The following is a 25532-nucleotide window of genomic DNA, read 5'->3' as shown; positions in this document are numbered from 1 at the left end:
AAGAGTGTTTTGTAAATTTAAATAGACAAACCTCCCAGTATACGAGCAAGTGTGACTTTTATATTTGATCTGACAGAGGAAAGCATTTTTTTAGGCGAATATACTGATGATTACTTCCACTTTATAATGAATTAATGTTAAGACTTTTAATGTTTATAATTTCAGAGGTCAGAGAAGCAAAACAAGTTTCCATAGTACTTTTAGTGAAACGTGCTTGTGATTTTTAAGAAATTTTCTTTCAGTCGTGGCATAATCATCAGTTTCATCTGTTGTGTATTTTTTTTTAAGGATGTGACTAAAGCAGTTGACATAACCACTCCAAAAGCTGCCAGAAGAGGGAGAAAGAGAAAGGTAATTCTACTGCTTAACCACAGAGATCTTAAAAGAATTTTTATTTTAGTTGGATTGAGGGAGTGTAGATAATGAAACGGTACCATTTAATTTAGACGTAGCCCTTCACTCTAAGTCCTTTAATTTTTTTAAAGGATAGGTTATGTTGTTCACTTATCAAAACTATGTTTCTTTTCTTAGTGATATAGCACCCTTAAGTTGAATGCTATACAAAATAAAACCAATTTTCATTCCTTTTAATGATGCTGTCTCAAGTTTTCTCTATAAAATGGATAATATATATACTCATAAGACTGTTGAGAGAATTAAATGAATTAATACATGTAAAATATTTATAATAAATCCTGGTACATAGTGCTTTGTAAGTGTCCATTATTATGTTGTTATTACTTTACAGCATTGTTGCATGAAATGAGAGTATGTGACAGTTTCAGACAAAGTACCTTTTATGCTTTTAATTAGTGTTTCTTCTTCCCTATGTGAAGTTTTGTTCATCACACCTTTTTCTGACCTATTTATGTCTCAGACTGTTATTATATGACAAAGCTACAAAGAAAACTTAAGAGTTCAGTCTTTTAAAAAAATTTTTTTTGTAGTATTCTGAGTTCAGTGTCTTATAAGGAAGTAAAATGAAAACAAATAATTACAGTGGCTTTCTATTCCCTGTGGGGTGTGTGTGAAGGGGCTATGATAACTTTAACAAGATTTTAAACGATGGGCAGAATTTTAGGCAGATGAAGGAGGAGGGGAGGAGCATGTGAGGCAATTACAGAGGCATAGAGAGAATTTTGCTTCAAGCATTTCCAGTATTGCATTTCAGTATTATCAGATCATAAAGTTTGAGGGAAACAAGTACAAAAAACCCCAATGTGTTACCCTGAAGAACTTGAACTTAGAGAAGGGGTGGGAAGCCATTGAATCATTTTAAATTTCAGGTACTTCTCTTTTTAAAGCAGTGTGAATGATGGGGATTGGACTGGAGCAGTGAGCCCAGTTCACTGATAAATTCATTCAGAATTTTGGTACTCACTTCACTGGCCCAGACAGAAAATCAGCAGCGAATAAGAAAGATAAGGTCTCTGTACTTATTGAACTTATATTTTCGTTGAGACAGACAATAAATACATAAAGCAAGAGAATTAAAATGGGGAGTTATGATTGGGACTTGGTAACTAAATTATGAAAGGCCTCTGTAAAGAGTTAGCATGACATTTTAGTGGTATAGATGAGAGAGAGAATTTTAAGAGCACCTTAGGAGGTAAAGTTAATAGTTGATTGGAAGTGGGTGTGAAGTGAGGGGGGGGTATCTACGATGACTCAGGGTGTTGGCTTGGATGACTAGATTATACACTGAGAATGCAGGAGATGTTTTGGGAGCAGAGGCATGAGGAGGAGGATGTGAAACACCTTTGAGAATTAGACTGAAGATACATATTTCTCTGACACCAAAGGGGGAAAAGGTAGAAGTTACAGTTGCAGTCTCTGACATAAAGATAGGATTTAGATAGGTAGTCAAGGGAGAAAATTTACTGAGAAGAACGCAGAAAACCAGAATCCTGAGAGATTATAATGGCGATGAAAGGCTGCCTTGTAAAATTATGGCAGAGAATGAACTGTCAGGAGCAAAATCTAAGGATGTCAAGCTAAACAAGGGAGGAGAGAATTTTAAGAATGAGGGAGTGGTTAGTAGTGTCCTGATGCAGAAGGGGTCCATTAATAATTGACAGTTAGGATCCCCCAGGATACCTTAAGGTCAAACGGTAAGAACAGATGAAGTAGGTTAAAGAATAAAATGTTTAATGTTGAAATTACACTGTGCTTTTGAAATCTTTGAAGGGGAGGAGAGAGAATGCAGCAACAAGGATTTGCATGGTTAAGGGAGGGTGTTAAAAGTGAAAAAATATAATAGAGGCTTTAACACTTTTTCTTTGCGAAACCAGGAAAGATCAAAGATGTGGAAAGAGTATAAAATTACTGTAAGTTAAGAATAATGCTGGGTGAGAGAAAAGGGAGGACACATTTGAGGGAATTGACTTGATGGGAAAGAGATGGACATTTCATCCTTTTTCACATTGAAGGGAAGTGTGGGCAAGACTATTACAAACTTCTAGGGAGACTTGGAAATTAAGGGAATCCCTTCCTGCTGGCCTCAGTCTCTCCCTTCTCCCTCACCAAATTCAAAGCAAGACTACATGTGGTGTAAGGCAGAAAGAAAGGATTGAAAGTTTATGCTAGAGGGAGAAGGAAAGGGCATGACAAAAGACAGGGTAAAGGATTAATGGATGGCTTTGAGATCAGAAATGAAGTTGCATAAAATAAATGCATGTTTGTATAATTTTTTTTCAGCAGGGCTCAGCAGCAGGGAATAATAGAGCAGGGAAGGTAGTTTTATAGTAACTCTCAGTTGGAGATTTGCGGGACAGGTGCAGCAAAACAAGAATGCAGATGAATAGTAGGTCCATGAGGTTTTTTAGGGATGGGGGGGCCTTTATGTAAAGTCACGAAGGGAGTAGAGCTAGAAAGTGGGGTAACAAATGGGGAGAAATTTGTCAAAGGCTTAGAGGTCTCAGTGAGATAAAGTAAAATATGGAAGAAATTAATCTAGAGTCAATATTTGCATTTGAGATATTTAAATATATATATATATTTGAAATAACTTAATAGTCCTTTCTCTAGATAAAATATTTAATATTTTCACGAGGAATGGTTTTGACTTGCATGATTTTGCTGTAATAGTCAAGAATATATGTCTATGGAAGGGCTGTATTTTTGCTTCGTATAGTGTTTATTTATGGCATTAGTTATTGATGACCTTGTTACCTCTTATTGGTATCTCAAAAAGATTCATAGCTGTAATTCTTATGCGATGTCATGATTTATTTCCAAAAGTTGAAAGTGTAATTGAAGAGGGGATTTTTTTGCACTGAAGAGTTCATCAGTTTGAACTGAATTTTGGAGAACTTTTGCCCTCTTAACTGCCCACCCTCCTAACTCAATAGAAGAGCTCTCATACAGTCTTGGGTTTCTCAACCTTTGGTATAAAAACAGATGCCTGGCTCCCTACTCCAGAGCTATCATCACATCAGGATTGGGGTGGGGCTTGGTAGGTGGTCTGTAAGTTCCTAAAATTAGAAATACAACTTGAGCTAATGTTTTTGAAGCAATTTTTGTAATGTTCCTTGAGAACAATTCAAGGGTTACCTTAGATGAGTTTCTTGACTTTTAATAATGCTTTGAATATACATTATTATATTACAATTACAAAGGCAAAAATAATGTTTAAAAACAAAGAAATGGATAAATTCTCAGAAGTGGGATTGCTGAGTCAGATTTGCATATTCTGTATTGCTGATATTCATAATGATCAGAAATGTATTACCAGTTTATTGATTTGATCACCATTAATCAATATATGAGTAATTCTCCACATTCTTATCAAAATTGGGCATTACCTCTTAAGTGTTTGCAAATCAGATTGTTGATTAAAAGATTAAAAAAAATTTTATCGGTAAGGTTGGATTATGCAAGTTTTGGCATGATGCTTTATTGCCTTTATTTTTATTGAGGTGTAGTTGAGGCTGAATTCTAAATAATTGGGGGTGGGGGAGCAGCTCATAGTAGTCCTCCCATTCTTTTTGTTCTCTTTGCTATTTATTTTCTCTCTTCCTTTTTTTTAAGATGTTGGGGGTAGGAGTTTATTAATTTATTTTTGGTGTGTTGGGTCTTTGTTTCTGTGCGAGGGCTTTTTCTAGTTGTGGCAAGCGGGGGCCACTCACTATCGCAGCATCTCTTGTTGCGGAGCACAGGCTCCAGATGCGCAGGCTCAGTAGTTGTGGCTCACGGGCCTAGTTTCTTCACGGCATGTGGGATCCTCCCAGACCCCGGCTCAAACCTGTGTCCCCTGCATTAGCAGGCAGATTCTCAACCACTGTGCCACCAGGGAAGCCCTATTTTCTCTTTTTTCGATTGTGATGTTACGTTTGCATTTTCTTTTCTAATTGGTGGTTATTAACCTTTGTTCTACTCTAAATGCTTGAATTGATTAAACGGATTCTCGTTTGGGGCTATTGTCTCATTACCTGGGGCATTATAGTTTGCAAAGGGTCATTGGGATTTCTTTACAGTAGTAAATCCTTCTTTGTGGAAAATAATAATAACTCCTAGGGAAGAACAGCAGATGTCTCAGTTCAAAAATAAAACGCACATATTAACAAAGTTAAAGAATGGAAATATCAGCAACTTAATTTCTTGCCTTTTCTAACATTAATTTAGGTTGTACATCATAAGTACGCAATATAAAGTGTTAGCATTTTGAGATACTCAGTGAAAGTACATTTATAAGCAATGTGTGGGATATTACAGTGTAATTACATTATACTTTAACATTTTGCATCAAGAATATTCATTTTATTTTTATAAATGACTTTTTAAGGTTGAGAATATCTAAAAAGTGAGTTTTTGTTTCTTAGAATTACTTACTAGAATTATAAGCTAAATTTGAGGATATCACTCTGATGAGTCAACTGTTGAAAAGATCAATATATGTTATACTTGTATATGAACTTGTTATCCTATAGTGGCACGTTTTTGCCGTTGAACTAAATTTGGAATGCCTACTATGTGCTAAATAAGTTAATTTAAATCTTTGTGATTCAGGCAGAAAAACAAGTAGAAACCGAGGAGGCAGGAGTAGTGACTACAGCAACAGCATCTGTTAATCTAAAAGTGAGTCCTAAAAGAGGACGACCTGCAGGTAGGATTATTAATGTTTAAATAGCTGGCTTGTGATTAATATTCTAATCCATTAAAGTGTTGTACCTCAGCTACTTTGGAATAGGGGAATAGGTACTTGGTTATGTGTAATATATAAATTTCAAAGGAGATAAACATTAAGGTTTCTGCTCTTTGTAATAAAGTATTTAAATTTGAAATAACTGCTTGAGATGTTTTCATTTTGTTTTATCCCCATTACATTTTCCTTTAATAGCAGCAAATGAGGCTGTGGTGAGATTTAAAATCCATGAACGATGGGTTTATTTTACCTCTTACTTTAGAAATATTAAGCTTTCCAAATGGAATCATAATAAAAACAAGAGATAAACAGCATTTGAATAATCAAAGCTATTAAATTATTGCATTCTTTCTTTATTAGGGCCTGTACAATATGCAGATGTCTTCAGCACTGCCTATTTAAAGTATTTTCCTAATTTGGCAAATAGGAAATAGTTTGGAAGGATCTGTCTCTAATACAAAGTAAAACAAAGAATATTAGCCAAGATAGAGCCAATTTTTTTTCTACTTCATAACATAGGATTCTGTTTTCTTTCTTTCTTTTTTTTTTTTTTTGGGCTGCGTCTGGTCTTAGTTCAACACACAGGCTCTTCATTGCGGCACATGGGCTTCTCTCTAGTTGTGGTGTGCGGGTTTTCTCTCTCTAGCTGTGGCATGCAGGCTCCAGGGCTCCTGGGCTCTATAGTTTGCAGCACACGGGCTCTCTTGTTGAGGTGTGCTAGCTCATTTGAGGCACGGAGGTTTAGTTGCCCCGCAGCATGTGGGACCTTAGTTCCCTGACTGGGGATCGAACCCTCATCACCTGCATTGGCAGGCGGATTCTTTACCACTGGACCACCAGGGAAGTGAAGTCCCATAACATAGGATTCTTAATGAAACAGGATAAAATGAGTAATACCCAAAAAGAAAAAAAAAAACAATTTACCTAATTTTTACTTTGGATTTAATAGTGTAATGGATCACATTAATGGTGGTGTTAGAAAATTCAGTGAATACTGATAACAAATTTTCAAATATGTGAGCATACATATACAAATAATACTGTAATACGTATTTGAATATAAGTGCTGCTATCTATTATAAAGTTGAATTTTGTGACATTCCTATTAAAACAACGAGGGATGTTCTTTTAAGCCCTCAGCCATACTAAGGACAGATTGAAAATACTCTTGATTCACCTCTGTAAATTTTTTGCTGTTAACTCATTTGAACCACTAGAGGGGATATGATTTTTAAAACCTAAAGTAATTGTTATCTGTAATAAACTAATATTCTTAGTATGTATCATTTGTAACTTTTATATGTGAGATCTACATCTTAACGGGAAAGCTGGTAGTTACAAAATTTTTTTTCCTGTGAATGTCAGCTACAGAAGTCAAGATTCCAAAACCAAGAGGCAGACCCAAAATGGTAAAACAGCCCTGTCCTTCAGAGAGTGACATGTGAGTATAATTAGTTATGCAGTAAATGAGACATTTCACTTTCAATATGTATAAATTTCTTTGCATTTTTACCAGTTTTATTTACAGGGTGTTCGTTGCTATTACTATTTTGTATTTCTAAGAATTATGGGCAAAACAGTTGAAAAATAGTTTTCATTATGTAAAAAGTTAAAGTTGATAGGGAATGAAGAAAAATCTGATACGATTATCATTTCATTAATCTAAGACATTTTCTTGTATATTAGGATATAAGATACTTGGATAATGCAGGATAAAATTTATAATAGTTCCCTTTGTTTAAGGGAATTTTTAGACAAAGTACTTTGAAGCAATTTCCACAAATCTTGCTCCTCCAGAATAAGCTTTATTTAAAAAATAATAACACTTAACATTATTTTTGTAAATTTAAAGTTTTAAAGTATTCTGGAATGATAACTAGTTATTAACAAAATAATCAGTTCTTTTTTTTCTTGCCATCTTTCTTTTCCATTATGGATCTTGTTTGTGTTGGATTTTCTGGGTAGAACTTCACCAGCTGCTCCTCCAGAATAAGCTTTATTTAAAAAATAATAACACTTAACATTATTTTTGTAAATTTAAAGTTTTAAAGTATTCTGGAATGATAACTAGTTATTAACAAAATAATCAGTTCTTTTTTTTCTTGCCATCTTTCTTTTCCATTATGGATCTTGTTTGTGTTGGATTTTCTGGGTAGAAACTTCACCAGCAGGAATATATATTTAGACAAAGAGGGCAAAACTTTGTAGCTATTGTGTTTAAAGATTTTATAGAAAAGGCTTAAGTGAGTATGTCATTTAAGAATGGATTTTACAGTGTTTTGAATGAAAATGTTTTATTGGAAATTTCAGTTATAGAAGTGTTGGTACTTTTCAGCCAATATATGTTTAAAGAGTTTTATTTTACTGCCAAGCTAGCTGTTTAAATATTCTCGAAAATAGTGGCCAAAAATTACAACATGGTTTTATCTACTATAGTGAAATTAAGAAATTAGGTACATGCAGGTGAGTTTATGTTTTTAAACATACCAAGTGAATCTCACTCATCTCGTCCCTAAGATGTCTTCTCTAATAAGGGCATCAAGCATCAAGCCTAGGATTTTGTGATCAACATAAGGCCTTGATCTAGAGACTTAGGAACTGAAACACAGGTTATCTGCTCCCCTCTCCCTTTTATATATGCACATTGATCTGGGAGGGATAGGGAACCATAATAAATACTCCCAAGGAGAAGGTTAAGAGGCACACAGTCATTGTTCCCCACGAAATATGAAATTCTGTTGGGAAAATATTGTGAGATCCCCGTTTTAGATAAGGAATATTTCCTTGATTAGGTCCGTCCCAATTTTCCCTGAGAGTATCTTCCTCGTCCATTTCTCTCCATGGCTTTTGGCTGATTCTTGAACTGGAAAGTATTAACCCTCCTTATTAGCTGAGCATCTTTCTTACTCTGCTTTCACACTTTACGGAGTTGGGCTCAAGATTCCTTTTTAAATCTCCATTAGTTGCTCTTAATGCAGGCTAGCGTCCCTTTTGGTAGTAATAATACTTTATTGTTAGCGTCTGTCTAATTCTAGTTATCTTTATGTGCTGTGGTCTCACTCATAAGACTTCTCCAGACATGATTATCTTTTTATACTTAACTAAAAGCACTTCTGAGTTTATAGGTTTTCCTGAAAACCTACTCCCTGGTTTCTTTTTCATAGAACCATTTGTTCATCAGAAGGATCAAGGTATCCCAATTTGAATTCTTAAGGAAAGGCTGGCAACTTAACCACCTTGATTGGATCTTTGACTCCAGTCTTTGTCTGAATTTGAAAATCTTTTACTGGATGGAAGTGACTTTCAACACTGAAATGCATGGAATTTTTTTCTCTTTCCTCTGTCGTCCTATTATTTTTTAAACTTACCTCTTTCTGGAAGTACCCTATCAAATTTATGTTGATAACAATCAACTCAAAATGCCAATATTCTATCTTGAAACCTCTTCACCCAGAGCCACAAGTTCACTGAATGTTTTCTCTCCAGTTATCACAGATGACAGTTTTACCCATTGTATAATATATTAGGGTTTCAAATGCAAAGCAAGTGTCAAACGTTTTAGGTTTTGATGATGGACAACCCCAAAATACCAGTAGCGCTTACAACATTTATTTTTCACTTGTGCTACATGTAGGCTGGGCATTGGCCATTATAGCTATGTCAACTTTGTATCTGGGCAAAAACTCAGTGGAGTATAGAGCAAAACTATATGAGCTCTTCTGAAACTTAAGCTCTCCACCATGAGAACAGTGTATCTGCTAGTGACAGCTTCTTTGCTGTGGGTCCTGAAATGATAAGACAGTGGATAGAGTCCGAAGAGCTGAAACCATCTCATAATCCTCATGTAAAGTAAAAATATTTGTTATAAGCCACTGAGATATTTTGGGTTGTGTTTGCATTAATTTTTGCTATTAACATGTACTTATAATTTTCTTTAGTCTTTTAATATGTTTCCTGTTGTACCTTGACCTATTAAAAAGGGAATTATCACCATGAGGTCTGTTTTTCATGGAAGATGGTAAGGAGGGAGGACCATTGGTAAAAGACTTAATTGCAGCAAGCAGTGACAGTTAAACTTTGAAATAATAATCCCATTTCTTAAAAACTTAACGATACACTTAAATCTACCTTTAAAAAAGAAAAACAGCTGCATGGTATTCCACTGTGTATGTATCATAATTCTTAAAAGTTTTTCTTGTATGGATACACTTTTTTTAGACATTGTCATCTGTCGTTTTGTACACGTGCAAACGTATTGGTTAGAATACATTGCTAGAAGCAGATTTACTGGGTTAAAAGGATATTTTTATTTTTATTTTTTGCGGTACACGGGCCTCTCCCTGTTGTGACCTCTCCCGTTGTGGAGCACAGGCTCCGGACACGCAGGCTCAGCGGCCATGGCTCACGGGCCCAGCCGCTCCGCGGCATGTGGGATCTTCCCGGACCGGGGCACAACCCCGCAACCCCTGCATCGGCAGGCGGACTCTCAACCACTGCGCCACCAGGGAAGCCCGATATTTTTATTTTTAATACCTGCCTCTTTGCATAGGGGGTAACATTTTGGGGGAGGCAGTTCATCAATATCTATTATTAAGAGCCATGGGAATGCCTTTTATATTTGATTCTCTATTCCCATTTCCACAAAAAATCATTATTAAAATATTTGCCCCCTTGTGGAAGTACTGAAGAACGTTAAGTGATTTTACTTGCCTGCTTTTTCTTCCATTGATTAAAAGTAAAGGATGAAACCTATATAATTTTTTTTTTTTTTTGCGATACGCGGGCCTCTCACTGTTGTGGCCTCTCCCACCGCGGGGCACAGGCTCCGGACGCGCAGGCCCAGTGGCCATGGCTCACGCGGCACGTGGGATCCTCCCAGACCGGGGCACGAACCCGTGTCCCCTGCATCGGCAGGCGGACTCTCAACTACTGCGCCACCGGGGAAGCCCAAACCTATATAATTTAAAAATAAACATAGCCAATGGTAGTTATGTGACAAAAAACTTCTAAAGAAATAAAGTGATTTTTTTTTTCTTTTCCAATTTAATAATCTTAAGGGTTCAAGGAAGCAGTTGTCTGGTAGGTCAGTGGATTTGGAATTGAGATATTGGGCTATTTGACCTTTTGCATTTTCTCATTCGTTAAATGGAATGGGTTGGACTAAATGATCTGGGGTCCTTTCCAGCTTTCAAATCCATTGATGTAATTATTATGTGTAAGTCTCAATGAAATTCCTTGAACAATTTAATATTAAGGTTAATTGGCCATATATTTTACCATTATATGCGTCAGTTGGGAGCCTTTTACATTGCAAAGCATATTTCTTTAAATTTTAAATTGACCGTATTTCACCATTATGCTGTTCGATTCTGCAATTGTATTTTTCCCAGCATGGCTACTTTTATAAATATGTAGAATATGAGCTCCATAAAATCTTGGCATCTTACACATCTTATACACTGCTGTTCCCCAAAGTCAAGAACAGTACCATGGCATATGAGATAGTACTCAATATTACTTTTAAGTGAATGAGTCACATTACAAAAAACATGGAAAACAAAGGGAAAAAAATCAGTTTTATATTACCCTAATGCCACTGTAATTTTTCTACTCATATTAAAAGGATGTTCTTTTCCTTTTATGATTGGTTGATAATGACACTCCATTATATTTTTACTTAAAGATATTTATATTTGTTTTTAAATAAAAAACAAACTGCATGTAGCTTATTGTTATCCAGAGTACTTACTCAGTTAACTCAGAGGTGGCTGAATGACAAGTACTAATGATACATAAAAGATTATTTTTCATTGTTGTGCCTGTGAAATAGGGTAACTGAAGAAGACAAAAGTAAGAAAAAGGGGCAAGAGGAAAAACAACCTAAAAAGCAGCTTAAAAAGGATGAAGAGGGCCAGAAGGAAGAAGATAAGCCAAGAAAAGAGCCAGATAAAAAAGAGGGGAAAAAAGAAGTTGAATCAAAAAGGAAAAATTTAGCTAAAACAGGGCTTACATCAACCTCTGATTCTGAAGAGGAAGGGGATGATCAAGAAGGTGAAAAGGTAGAACGTTTGCATATCAAATAAAATATTTGTTCTATTTTTAGTTTCCTATGTAGTTCTTAATCTTTAGGAAAGTTTCAGTATCTTTATGAAAGTCTATAAATGTGATTAAAAGTTAAAATGAATTTCTTTACCTTTCTGAATAAACTTGAATTACCTGTGTTAAAAAGCATATCTGAAACTTTATTGTACATCCTAAGTTTATCTTACCTTCTCACAATTACATGGAAATTAAATGTCGCATGATAAACTTCCAGTAACCCCACCTACCTATTGACAGAAAAGGTAGGAAAGTAGCGAATTAAGCCAGATAGGTTGTGACCAGTGAAGACAGATGTAAAAAAGGTACATTTATACATAGATTTTTATTATTTACCTCAATGAAATTCTTAACACTTCAGGCCTATTTAGGGTACATTTTATTGGTGGTACTTTATTTGAATACAACAGTTGTTTAGGAATTTCATTAAAGCTGTATGTTTTTTTCTGTATAAAAACACAAGTTTTGTGTATAGCCTTGGAAATCTACAGACCCAGGTTGTATAGGCCTTTCATTTATGTTTATCTAATTTATTAGTACTTCAGGACCCCAAAACTAAATTCGGTAGGTTGAGCAGATACTTGTCAGTAAACAGGTACTGAAGTCAAAGTCATAGTACAGAGGCAAATAGCCTGAGGTACTTCATTTTAACTCATCTTAACCAAAGCATATCATTCCTATAGCAGTGCAGTAAATAGATTATAAATCCCAAAATCATCAAGGGGAAAGTTAAATTCAGATAGCAACAACATGTAATTATGAGGGTTTTATTTAAATTAGTAATTTATTCATCCGTTAAGAAAACTAGTTGCTTCTTTTCTCCCAAGATCATAATCATAGAAGCATTAGTCACTGACTTGATAGTTAACTAAAAGCATCCTAATTCTCAAATAAAACAGAAGAGAAAAGGTGGAAGAAACTTTCAGACTGCTCATAGAAGGAATATGCTGAAAGGCCAACATGAGAAAGAAGCAGCAGATAGAAAACGCAAGCAAGAGGAACAAATGGAAACTGAGCAGTAAGTATTTTCTTTTTCTAAATTTCGATTTCTTTTTTTAAGCTAGCATGAAATGTTTAAACAATAGAATCTCATTTTCCAGACTTTCTGAAGCCTTTTAAAGAAGTGACTTTTCCAGTGTGTTAGAAAAATGTCCTCAGTGTATGATAATCATGTTTCAGGCTTCATTCTTTTCTGAGTAAAGAGGATGAAATTTACTGAGATAATCACCCTGTGAATTATTTTTAATTTAAACTGAAAGTGCAGATAGGGCTTAACTGTTAAGTGGCTTTGTAGAAAATGTCCTTATCCTCTACTATTTTCTTGTATAATATTAAATAGAGAAAGATAATAAATTGGTGGAGAAAGAATAAAAGAAATACCCATATTTGTCATACCACCAGCAGCCCTCCCCCAGAAGACCAGCAAAAATAACAAAAGCACAGTTGGAAACCCAAGAAGCCAGTAAAAAAATTTAAAGGCTGACAGGGTTTGCATTAGATGTGTGCAATATAAATCAAGTTCAAGCTAAGAAGTTTTGATACTTGGAGACAATATACTTACCATGGGGAATTTCTTTCCCCTTTAAGTTTATTCTATAAAATAATTTTATAAGAGGGAAAATAGCAATGCCAATGATGATTAGGCTTCATGTTTATTACATTTGTTTTCCTAGTTATCTTTAGACTGTCACTTCTGAGTTCTTTCTCTGAAAAGCCTTTCTTTCTTTGTGAAGCGTCTTGCATTATTCTGACTAAACTTTGTTTTTTTTGTTGTTTTAGTGAGGAGGTGACTTTAAAAACATGCTCTAGGTCACTAAGACAAACCTAATAAATAACACTGAAATTCTTAAAACTATTCTTAAGTAATTTGTACTTTTTTAATATATAATCTGTAAGCCGAAAGTCTTGATAAGTACAGCGTTTGACCATCTGCTTTCTTAGTTTTTTTGGAGGATATATAAGCAGTTTTAGCTACTTGAGGGAGTAATTTAAAAATTGATCTAAAGCTCAGAAATGTTACTCCCTTTAATGTTAGACTTTGACCATTTATGTAAATACTAGAGTTATTTTTTGTTACCTATCCTTTCCTGTCCTTTCACTGAAAAGTTGTTGGACTGTTTGTTGCTTTTAACTTTATTGTGCTCCCCAAATTAAGATATAAAGTTAGTTGTTGCTTAGTAAATCTAGCCCAACCCTTCTTCAGTATCTCAGAGTTAATCTTTACGTGTTTCAATTTCTTTTTGAATGTCCTCCGAATGTAACTTTCTCAAATTCTAATATTTGTGTTTTCTTTCCTTCTCCTGTTATTACAAAACTTTGTACTTGGACAGTTTTGCTCTGTAAAGCATTTCAGATGCAGCTTGTGTGAAATGCATTATGCAAAATAAAGTTTATTGTATTGTATTCCCAGCCAAACAACATGTAATCTACAGTAATAAAAAATATATCTCATTTTGGGCTCAAAGCATTAATCCAGTTACTGAAAAGAGAATACAAGTGGAGCAAACAAGAGATGAAGATCTTGAGACAGACTCATTGGACTGAATTTCCCCCTCCCCCCCCTTGATGGAAGAATGTTCCAGATTCTAAATTGAGGACTTCATTAATGGCATTATTACTGTGTTATGATTGTTAAAAAATATTTCCTGTAAGATACACACTACATACTAAGGTCGGCCATCATTCCTGTTAAAAAAGTTTTTTACCAAGCTTAAAATGAAGCTTTGTGTTTGAAAGTTATAATAAGCTCAGATGAAGATGGTGGTTGTACATTATTTCATTTAGAAAATATAAAAATTCATTTTGTTTTGAAGCTAGGTGTTAAACTGGAGTAGCTACTATACCCCCAGAGAATGGGGCAGTTGTGCCCTTCCCCTTGACATTCCTTTGTTGTTCAGTTCTTTAGATTAATCATTGTTTTTTAATCCTGAGAGATAAACAGTAGACTTGTTAAGAAAACAAAAATGAAACTGTAACCAAAATTTTAAAATAAAGTTTTTTTAAAAAAATACCTGATTTTTAGATATTTTTTTGTTCTTGTCTATTTCAATTGGTTTATTATAATAGGGCCCGAACTCCAAGTCAAGGTACTAGAAATTATTAAGAATTCATTTTTAAATGGTTATTTTTGTGATTTACAGTAAAATGGTACCTTTTCATTTGTGAAATGGTATGTAAATGTTAGTGAATGTCATTTAAGTTTGATATATTGGCGCAAAAAAAATCCCACTCCATTTTAATCTAGTAGTATTATAAACAGTCTATTTAACCTTGAAACTAACTTTGAACCCCTCAAATTATCTACCCTTGGGAGATGTGGGAACAATTAAATCAGTCTATTTTGACGTGCTATTTTAAAAAATAATTGTGATGTAGAATTCATGAAACATAGGCATTCTCTTCCCACTATGGCCTGTTTATCCACTGACCCTAAAGTTGGTCTTTTAACACAGTATTGTTGGAACAAAATTTCACCGAGGCAGCCATTAAAATTTATTTGTAATGCCACTGAAAAATTAAGATTGTTAGATTACTTTAGCATGTTAATTTTTAAGTTTTGATTATACTAATTAATACTAATGTGGCATTACCGAGTTCTAAAAATTATAATCAATTCCTTATGATCTAGGCCACTATTTTAAATAAAAAAAATTGTAACTTTTACATAAGGGATTGTGGGCATTTGGTAACCAGTCACAAAGTTCCAATGTTTTTGAAATATTTGTGTTAACATTTGATAGGCAGAATAAAGATGAAGGAAAGAAGCCAGAAGTTAAGAAAGTGGAGAAGAAGCGAGGTTAGTTATTTCACTTTCTAAGATGTATAAAATTGTATTCTACACAGAAAGGAAGTTTTACAGACGTATAGGTTTTGAAACTGGTCATTTTATGTTCTTATCCTCCAAGTACACATTTCAAATCCCTAATGGATTCTATATACCTTGCATTGTTTTTAAGTGTTATCAGGTGAACTTGCTAAGGAGCCATGTTTATTATTTTACTGCTCAATATATGATGAAGTCAAACTTTTATAACGTGGCCTAAAGCTAGATGTTTTACAGTTTCTGACAAACCTGGTTTCAGATGGATTTTTTAGTTTCAGTTAAATGTGTAAGGGTGAAGCAGTGCCTTAAGGATTGCAGAAGAGGAGTTACTGGATGCAGACTGGTTATTTTAGCAACATGCAGCTAGATGGTGATTCTTTGCTTATATGATGAATGTTGGTTTCCTAAATACTAAAAACGGCAGATAACTTCTTAATGATGTAGGCAGATTACAAAGAACAGTTTAAAAAATTTACCAAATCTTTCCATTATACTTTGTTTAGATTATACAAAAATACTGGTTTTGGAAAATCTATTTACTGTGTTTCACATTTTAATTTATAGAAACATCAATGGATTCTCGACTTCAAAGGATACATGCTGAAATTAAAAATTCACTCAAAATTGATAATCTTGTAAGTGTTTAATACCTCATTTAAAAATACAGTGCTGCTTTTATAGCTTCGTATTTTATTTTCTCACATGATTTTATAAGTGTAAATTTGAGATAACAGACTATTACTGGTTATTTTGTACTGCCTTGTTATTTGAGATTTTAAAAGTAATCTCTAGAAATAGATTATATGGGTTGTGGTAATTAACAGTTATGAAATTACTATTTTGTCATGAAGGATGTGAACAGATGTATTGAGGCCTTGGATGAACTTGCTTCACTTCAGGTCACAATGCAGCAAGCTCAAAAACACACAGAGATGATTACAACACTGAAAAAAGTAAGTGATCTTGAGTCATGTGGATTTTTAAAATTTCCTCAGTATCACCACTTCATTAAGTAACATTTAAAAAATTAAGAAAATTATGAGTATATGTTTTGTTTTCTCAGATACGGCGATTCAAAGTTAGTCAGGTTATCATGGAAAAGTCTACAATGTTGTATAACAAGTTTAAGAACATGTTTTTGGTTGGTGAAGGAGATTCTGTGATCACACAAGTGCTGAATAAATCTCTTGCCGAACAAAGACAGCATGAGGAAGCAAATAAAACCAAAGATCAAGGGAAGAAAGGGCCAAACAAAAAGCTAGAAAAGGAACAAACAGGTATGTGGTAACTGTTCGCTGGAACTACTTTTAAAAAATGGCTTCAATATTTAATCCTATTAATACCTTATCTATATTGAATGATGAGAAAGTCTCATAAAGCCCTTAGCAGAACATGATCAGCCTTAGCTCTGGGTTTCTTTTTCATCCCTTACTTTTCATCAAGTTTAAGTAGTGGTTGCTATTCTTTTTCCATTTAAATTAGGAAACATTTCTAACCTACACAGAAGTCGAGGGAAATGAACTTCCCATGTCCCCATCACTCAGCTTCTGCAATTATCAATACGTGAGCATTGCTTTTTTACATCCCCATCAAGTTTCTCTGTGACACCCCTGAAGATTATTTTGAAGCAAATTCAATCATAAATATTTTAGGATGTATATATGACCGACGTTTAAAACAGAATCCATAGTTACAGGCATACCCCACAGGTTTGGTTCCAGACTACTATAATAAAGTGAGTCACATGAGTTTTTTGGTTTCCCAGGGTGTATTAAAGTTTTTTACCCTATACTGTAATCTGTTAAGTGTGCAGTAGGATTATGTCTAAAAAAACAATGTACATACCTTAATAAAAAAATACTTCGTTGCTAAGAAAATGTTAAATCATCTGAGCCTTCAGTGAGTCATAGGAGTAACATCAAATATCACTTGACCACAGATCACTATAACAAATATAACAAGAGTCAAAAAATTTGAAATACTATGAGAATTACCAAAATGTGACAAAGAGAAGTGGAGTGATCAAATGCTGCTGGGAAAATGGTGCTCATAAACATGCTTGATGCAGGATCACCACAAACGTTGAATTTGTAAAAAAAAAAAAAAAAATGCAATATCTACGAAGCACAGCAAAGTGAAGCGCAATAAAATCAAGGTCTGCCTGTACCATTAGCCACTTTCCCCAAAATTAGCAGCTTCCCCAATTCCACAGTACTAAAACATCTTAGCAGCAACTGCTTAATGTAGAAAAAAATGTTCCAAAGGAGTTGAATTTTGTTACTCACTTATTAGGGAATGATATAGGTCTCCTTAGAAATTTGTTAATGAAATAATATTTACCGGGAAGCCCTCATCATTTTGTCATAAGAGACGAAATCATGTTAATTAACTACTTTGCCACGTTTTGTTGTTAAACACAAAATCTTACTGTGATTCACAATGCTTTTTCTAAGAACTAGAATAAATCATAATGCTCCAAAGAGTTGTACCACCCTTTCGTGTTCCTGATAACAGTAACAAATGGAATAATCAGATTAGTAACCTACTTCTTATATGGATAGATATATGTCGTAACCCCATTTCTTATTGTGCCCTGTCTACCCAAAGGATTACAGTGTAATTTCAAATAAAATACAGTATTAGAAACTTTGGGACTATGTTTTATTTTTGACTTTGGGTCTCTCTAACAGTTTTTCCATTGAAATCTTTATAAAAGGTTCAAAGACTCTAAATGGAGGATCAGATGCTCAAGACAATAATCAACCACAACATAATGGAGACAGCAATGAAGAAAGCAAAGACAACCACGAGGCCAGCAGTAAGAAAAAGTGAGGACATGTTTTAGTGGGTTGTGATGTATGTTTTAATTTTTAAATCACATTGCTGTTCCAAGGTTATTTGTGTAAGGGATTATATTCTCATCACTCACTTCCTGAATTCAGGATTCAAGATGCAAATGAAAATAAATGGCCAAGCCGTAAAGAAACTTCGCTTGAAACTAATATGCCACTGTATTCAAGGGAATGGAGCAAGGCAGGAATCCTGTTTAAAAAAATAACTATTCCTTGGACTTCTTCCACTGATAGCACCTTTAATAATGACCCATGTCCATACTTCTTGAATTTTGACAGGATACAGAAATTAGATCTAGAATCATAGGCTGTGTTGTATTATCATACCCACTCTAAAATAACTAGGTATGTAACCGTAGTTATCCAAATCTTGGTTTGTCCACCGTACGCTTGACGGACTTGGAATCAGGCATCCTTTAATTATGAAATTCAGGGAAATCTTGTCCGTGTGTATATTACCCTCTCTTCTTAAGATTTATATTATGTTGGTGTCACAGATATAACACTTTCATGTTCTTTAAAGAGAATTCATTTTAAAGCTGGAAATGGTGGGAAAGGGCCTGGGCCATCATGATGCTTCCCTGAGTTATTTTGCTTGATGTGCATATTACTTTGTGAAGAAGACACAACATGGTAAAATAAAATTTTGGACAAAAGATAACAACAATAAGTCACGGAAAAAATTCTTTTGGTGATTTTAAAAACAAATGCACAGATTTAATATCTTTTTTCCTCCTGAGGAAAAAATCCTAATCCCAGTTGTCACACCTTTCTTTCCCCCTTTTCTTTAGGCCATCCAGTGAAGAGAGAGAGACTGAAATATCTCTGAAGGATTCTACACTAGATAACTAGGTTGACATACCTGGAATATAAAGAACATTTGAGAAGTTTGTAATGGTTTTCATTCGAAATATTTAGACTGCTGAAAGTTTTAAATTTTTATAAGCATAGGTTTTGATGTTTAAAACTTGTTTTGAGGGAGAAATCTCCTTATCTTTGTTTAAAAGTGACTAAACATTGCTGATTGTACTTGTGCAGTATTAACAGCTACATTACAGTAAATGTGAGGGAAAGTCCATTTTAGGAAATGTTAAACTGCTTTTCCAGACATTGGTTGTAGTATATTTTTCAATTAGTGTGTGTATGTTAATGTGTAATTGATAGTAGAAAAAGGTTACATTTTTAAAACTGCTACTTGTATAAACCTTTCCTCTTTTCCCAAATACTGTGGGTTTTGTGCATAGTTTTTACAAATCTTGGATTTACCAGACTGTCTTTTCATTGTTTGTGGGTTTTGTAGAAGTTAGTCATTTTTACGGTAGATAAAATGTTACTTCTATACAAGTATTCACTCCCTCCCTTTTATCAAAAGTTAATTTTAATCTCAGTCTACATTGTGCTACATTATCCTGCTGCTTTGTAACAATGTGTGGTCTGTATGCCTTTTTGTATGACAACTAGATATCCAACTGACGAACTGGTCTACGGGGTACAAAACTCATGTTAACTTTTGAAGGGTAATTTAGTTTTGTGGCTGGGAATTCAGTGAAGTCACATGAGTTTCCTGCAGCGTGCAGGAGTATATATAGGAAAATCTGGCTTTAGGGTTCAACCATTTAAGATCCTTTACAGGCACTAGTAGCTGAAACAAAACTAAATGATAAAAGTTTATTTTTGAGAAATGTCTCAAGTTTCTGAATTTTTTAAAAAGTCACACATTAAAGAAGTCACTAAGTATTTTTTTAATTGGAAAAAATGCAATCCATAATACTTTTGCAGTAAATAAAAGTAAATACTATATAAGGAAACTAACCCATTTGAAAACATGGCTATACCAGAAGGGAATTTTTATTTCTATGTCATACATGTGACAGGATTGCAAAAAGTGGAAACACAGTAGACAAAAATAAAGGAGTTGTCTGTATATTCATGGATATGGACTAAATCACGGTGAACCAAGGTTAACACAAAATTTAAGGGTAACTTAACACATAGCATTTCTAAGGTATTTTGAATACTAGGTCAGTTGGTATGCAGTAGCTTAAAAGACACTTCTCATGTTTAGAAACTGAATATGGGGAAAAGGCTTAATTACCAGTGTTTGCATGTGACATGCATCTTATGCTTTGACCTCTCGGGTAATTGTTTTCATCTACAGATGAAAAGTTTGAAATATTTCAGTAATTGGAGTTTTGCTTTTGAGAGGTCTTATAATGGAACTAGGACCCACTGTTTTGAGGGAACTCTTGCTATTATATCTGTTTGGTCCTTAATACAATTTAAATTTGGACAGATTTATTCTAGTTAAGCCATAAGTGTCAACATGTAAACTTGTTTTGATTAAAGAATTTTTCTATCCAAGTCTACTAGTAAATTACTTCTTTGCCATTTATAAAACTGTGCTGGAATTCTGGATTTGTTTCCAAGAGAGTATACTTGGTCATAGAAACTATTATTTGGGGACACAGGGTTACTAAAACATAAGCTCAAAATGCTAAAAATAAAGGAAATGTTATCTTTTGGTTTACCCTTCCTTTTTTTTCCGTGACCCAACGGATCTATATAGTTTTACCAAGAAACCACAGACTATTCAAATGCTGGAGAGAAATATAGTAGCATTCTGATTATTTATGTCTGCTTTTATGGGCTGACCTTGCTCTAGCCAGTTGATTCATGTAGCATTAAAACACTGTTGCCTTCTCTTTACCCTCATTTCAAGAAAAAATTTTTTTGTCATAGGTTGATTGATTCACAGGTAACTACTATTCTCAGAACTCTTTAAGAAAAAGTCACATAAACAGGTATCAATTTTTGGGAGCACTGGCTCAATTTAAATTTGTATTTGACCAAAACTACATAGCTGAACAAGCCAGTAAGAGATACTTTAAATGAGATAGCTAACCCCAACACCAAAGTATTTTTTTAAATATATCAGCAACATCTCTTTTGTGATTTTTTTTTTTTTTTTAACCATCAGATAACGTTTAAAAGAGTAAGTTACACATGACTTGGCAGAATCAGTTGTTGCATGTTTTCTCAGCTGCTCTAGAGAAATTCAGCTGTATCATCTAAATTGGAGAACCTGAAACGGCTTGACTGGAATGATTTCAAATAGTAGGATGACAGATTTTATCCAGTTTTTGCTGATACATTGATTGTAGTGTACCCATACACACTTACCTGGTTAAAGACGTCAGGTCAAGATCAGGTCTGCCATCTAATCCTGTACAAGAGCAAAGGCTTTTACAGGGCTCTGTGAGGGCTTCACTAATACAACTTATCCAGAGAAAGGATCTATTGGAAATAGCAAACCCATAATTACATATTAAGAGATGGAGAAGCTGCTATATAGTCCAAAAATGTGTTCACATATTTATGCTGTGTAATTTTCCAACCTCAGAGATGATAGAGACACTGAAATTTGATTGGGAGAAAGGTCAAATTATCCTTAAAGGATACTGAAGCCTAGAATAGGTATTGCTTTTCTAGGTAATCATTTTGTGCCTGTCCATCCACTAGTATTATCAAAATTTCATTCATTTCTAACTACAGAGGATGTTGATTAATAAGTTCATAACATTTTCATATTTGGCTTCTTTAGATAAATTGTTGACTATAGTTTGTCATGTGTTTAAAACTGAATTTTACAGCTACAAAATCCCTGATTCAAGACATCTTAAATATGCCTACTTGAAGTTAGGGGTTTCTTTTGAGCTCAACATAGTGGGAGACCTGTATAACTGATATGCAGTACATTGGCAAGTTCTGAGAATAGTATGGTAGGCCTTTAGACCTCACCAGGAAATGATAATAGAAAGGTACCTGAGCCTTTGTAACTTTGGTGAAGAAGTTAACCTTAAGAACCAGCAGAAGAAGAATCTCAAAGAAGAACAAAATAAGAATTTCAATAGCAGTAATGTTTTAACTGACAGCCTTCTTTGCCAGTAAAATAAATTGATTGCTACGACACAAGGATTAACGCTGCTTTATGACAATCCACTTTCTGGAATTTGCTGTTTTGAGATATGAAATGATGAAAATAAAAGTAAACAGACTCTTGCATACTAATGGAAGACCTATAAGGAATGCAGTTTAAAAATGAAGCAAAAATTCATTTTTACCTGTGGAACTTTAAAGAATTAAATCTTTGGTTTTCCAGCAGGATTTTCAATCTGTTCTAATTCAGCATCATTGGAAACAAAGTAAACATGTAGGCAATAACAGCCAGCCAGCCATGGAGGGACCTCTTATTTCCTTATGCTGGTTTTCTGGTGTATTGACTGAATCAGTGAATATGACCACCGCTAGAAACAGGTCCTTGTCTTCTACATACCAATCGACTTAATTGACTTATGTGGCATTTAAGTCCATAAAACATTTCACTGTCAACCTTTTAAACACACAGTCTTTTAGGCTTCATCAGTTTTTGATTTATATGGTAAATGTTCTTAGCCGTCCAGGGAAAGTGGAATCCAGCCGAATTTAAATATAACCTAGAAGAGAGAACGTGAAATTTAAGTACAACACATTTAAACTGTTTAATTCTGTTTAATACTTTTAGGAATGCTGGAAAAATATTAAACAGAATTAAATTTTCCACCAATAAAGATTTCCAGAAAACATTTCAATATAGGTAGCTACAATTTTCTCTCATGGATCTAGACCTCAGAATTTATCAAAGTTGCCCTTTGGCCCAGAATGAGAATAGGATAACTAGACTATCGTAACCAGAAGAATGAAGAGCTGGGATAGAAAAACAATTGTGTTTTTGCATACAGGATGCTGTGTATTATTGCCTAAGAATCGTGATCCACAGCTAGCAATCCAAAGGATATTGATTTCCCAGGTCCATTGGTCATATTAGATAAAATCTATTTCTTTAAATCATAAAAATATTAAATTGACATTTTAAACTAATAGCATTTGTGATGCCAAAAACTTCTGGTCAAGAAAGGAAGCTTCAGTTTAAGTGTTACTTCTGTAAGGTATGAGTGTATACTCAAGATCTTTATACATTCATTATTCGTGTAGTGAGTCTTTCTGAAGTGTTAAATGTGCCTAGTTTCTACCAAAACAAAACCTAACATTACAAAAGCGCTCAGTGTAAGATTAAATTACACAATAGCTACTCTTAATATTGTATTGATTAAATAATCTGCTTTTATTAACTTCTCCCTCATTTTTATTACAGATATTTGGAGGATCTTTACCTTGGAAGCCTCATGGTACAAGGTTTAGCGCTCACATTCTTCAAAGAATTTTCAAAACACTTCCATCACTTGATGTATAATGACAGATGAGCAAAAAGCCCTCTGGACAAAGAGTGAATAGGCATACTAAAGACTGGGAGAAAACCAGAATACTTGTATCTGACAAAGGATTTGTACTCAGGATACATAAAGCACTCCTACAAATCAATTAGACAACTCAAAAATGGGCAAAAAAGCACTGAATAAAAACTATACTTTGGAATATTAAAATAATTTAATATATTCCAAAACATTTAAATACATTCAAGTTGCTTAATAAGAAGACCTGTGATTTGAACTTTCTTTGCTGGGGTGGTAACTTCAGCTGATGGTTTCAGGTAGATCCTGCTCCTCGCGGCATTTCTTCGAAGTAAAGGGTACACATTTTGATATTAACTAAAGGTTCCAGGATCAACATAAGGATAAGCGAGGAATTCCCCCAGTTTGTTGCCTTCTGAATCATAGTGGAGCATTCGGAAGCAAACATCACAAAAGAAACATGGGTCCTCTGGTGCAAAACTGTCATTGTTCGTCACCCATCTGTATTAAAAAAGGTGTATATTATTATAATCGACTTTTTCATGCTTTAATATGCTGCAGTAGTTATGACCTGTAATAATATGTATATATAATATTCCCACTATTGCCTTATTTTTGCTTATTTATATAATCCTTTATATAATTTTGTATACACATGTATACATACAGACATATCGCTACCAATACCCTACAAGGCAAAAGGACAACTGTGTCCTGAAAGACTTCTCCTTAAAGGTAAGTGGAAAAGAATGTAAATCCATACTTAAAAGCATCACATACTTGCCATGACATACCTATCCTTCAAATAACTGTTAACATAAACACAAATGTTTTCTTCTAATAGGCCATCTTGAAAATGCATAATATTAGATATACTACAGGTTTGATAAAACTTTTTGCTTAATCTTTCTAACTGGTAAATTAGTACTGGTTAGCTTGAAAACTCCAGCTTTTATTTTTTTTAACATCTTTATTGGAGTATAATTGCTTTACAATGGTGTGTTAGTTTCTGCTGAATAACAAAGTGAAGCCGCTATGCATATACATATATCCCCATATCCCCTCCCTCTTGGGTCTCCCTCGCACCCTCCCTATTTCACCCCTCTAGGTGGTCACAAAGCACCCAGCTGATCTCCCTGGGCTATGCAGCTGCTTCCCACTAGCTATCTATTTTACATTTGGTACAAATCAATGCCACTCTCTTTGTCCCAGCTTACCCTTCCCCCTCCCTGTGTCCTCAAGTCCATTCTCTATGTCTGTGTCTTTATTCCTGTCCTGCCCCTAGGTTCTTCAGAACCATTTTTTTTCTTAGTTTCCATATATATGTGTTAGCATACGGTATTTGTTTTTCTCTTTCTAACTTAGTTCACTCTGTATGTCAGACTGTAGGTCCATCCACCTCACTACAAATAAATTTCGTTTCTTTTAATGGCTGAGTAATATTCCATTGTATGTATGTGCCACATCTTCTTTATCCATTCATTGTCGATGGGCACTTAGGTTGCTTCCATGTCCTGGCTATTGTAAATAGTGCTGCAGTGAACATTGTGGTACATGTCTCTTTCTGAATTATGGTTTTCTCAGGGTATATGCCCAGTAGGATTGCTGGGTCGTATGGTAGTTCTGTTTTTAGTTTTTTAAGGAACCTCCATACTGTTCCCATAGTGGCTGTATCAATTTACATTCCCACCAAGAGTGCAAGAGGGTTCCCTTTTCTCTGCACCCTATCCAGCATTTATTGTCTGTAGATTTTTTGATGATGGCCATTCTGACTGGTGTGAGATGATAACTCATTGTAAAAACTCCAGGTTTTTAACCTAGAATTTAGAATTAAAATGTTACAGAGTGTATACAAATGGGACTATGGGCAACATTATTCAAATGAGATTTTGGTTTTTGACCTGAAATGTCACATTAAGTGAAAATGATATTTTTCAGTCTATCTGAATTCGGCATCCCATGGAATGTTTTGACATCCCCTGATTTCCATTTTGATCTGGTAACTGATTTATGTTTTCCTATTGATAATTTAGAAAAGCATATTGTGAATATACGCAAATCAATCAATGTGATACACCATATTAACAAACTGAAGGATGAAACCCATACGATCATCTCAATAGATGCAGAGAAAGCTTTCAACAAAATTCAACACCTATTTATAATAAAAACCCTCCAGAAAGGAGGCATAGAGGGAACTTACCTCAACATAATAAAGGCCATATATGATAAACCCCACAGCCAACATCGTCCTCAATGGTGAAAAACTGAAACCATTTCCACTAAAATCAGGAACAAGACAAGGTTGCCCACTCTCACCACTATTA

General features: G+C 34.4%; 2 protein-coding genes across 3 annotated transcripts in view; one reads left to right on the top strand and one right to left on the bottom strand.

Moving 5' to 3' along the window:
• The window catches only part of PSIP1 (PC4 and SRSF1 interacting protein 1), a 39427-nt gene extending 19152 nt beyond the window's left edge, over window positions 1-20275 (top strand). Inside the window, exons 6-16 of one of the 2 annotated variants that reach the window (XM_007465650.1) lie at window positions 289-351; window positions 5008-5104; window positions 6509-6584; window positions 10974-11202; window positions 12142-12260; window positions 14983-15038; window positions 15630-15700; window positions 15917-16018; window positions 16129-16342; window positions 17782-17893; window positions 18709-20275. In XM_007465650.1, coding sequence (XP_007465712.1) covers window positions 289-351; window positions 5008-5104; window positions 6509-6584; window positions 10974-11202; window positions 12142-12260; window positions 14983-15038; window positions 15630-15700; window positions 15917-16018; window positions 16129-16342; window positions 17782-17893; window positions 18709-18769 — 1200 coding nt within the window. In that variant the 3' untranslated portion in view covers window positions 18770-20275. Of the gene's footprint in view, window positions 1-288; window positions 352-5007; window positions 5105-6508; window positions 6585-10973; window positions 11203-12141; window positions 12261-13652; window positions 14251-14982; window positions 15039-15629; window positions 15701-15916; window positions 16019-16128; window positions 16343-17781; window positions 17894-18708 lie in introns of those variants that run through there. The other variant, XM_007465651.1, reaches the window with a different exon arrangement.
• A 3283-nt stretch (window positions 20276-23558) lies between these two features.
• SNAPC3 (small nuclear RNA activating complex polypeptide 3) overlaps window positions 23559-25532 on the bottom strand; it is a 45413-nt gene continuing 43439 nt past the window's right edge. The window contains exon 10 of the mRNA XM_007465649.1: window positions 23559-23706. Within this exon, the coding sequence (XP_007465711.1) occupies window positions 23559-23706 (148 nt within the window). The remainder of the gene's footprint in view (window positions 23707-25532) is intronic.

This window comes from Lipotes vexillifer, unplaced genomic scaffold (assembly GCF_000442215.2).
Source record: "Lipotes vexillifer unplaced genomic scaffold, Lipotes_vexillifer_v1.1 scaffold31, whole genome shotgun sequence".
Lineage (NCBI taxonomy): Eukaryota > Metazoa > Chordata > Mammalia > Artiodactyla > Lipotidae > Lipotes > Lipotes vexillifer.
This window is presented reverse-complemented; position numbering and strand designations above follow the sequence as displayed.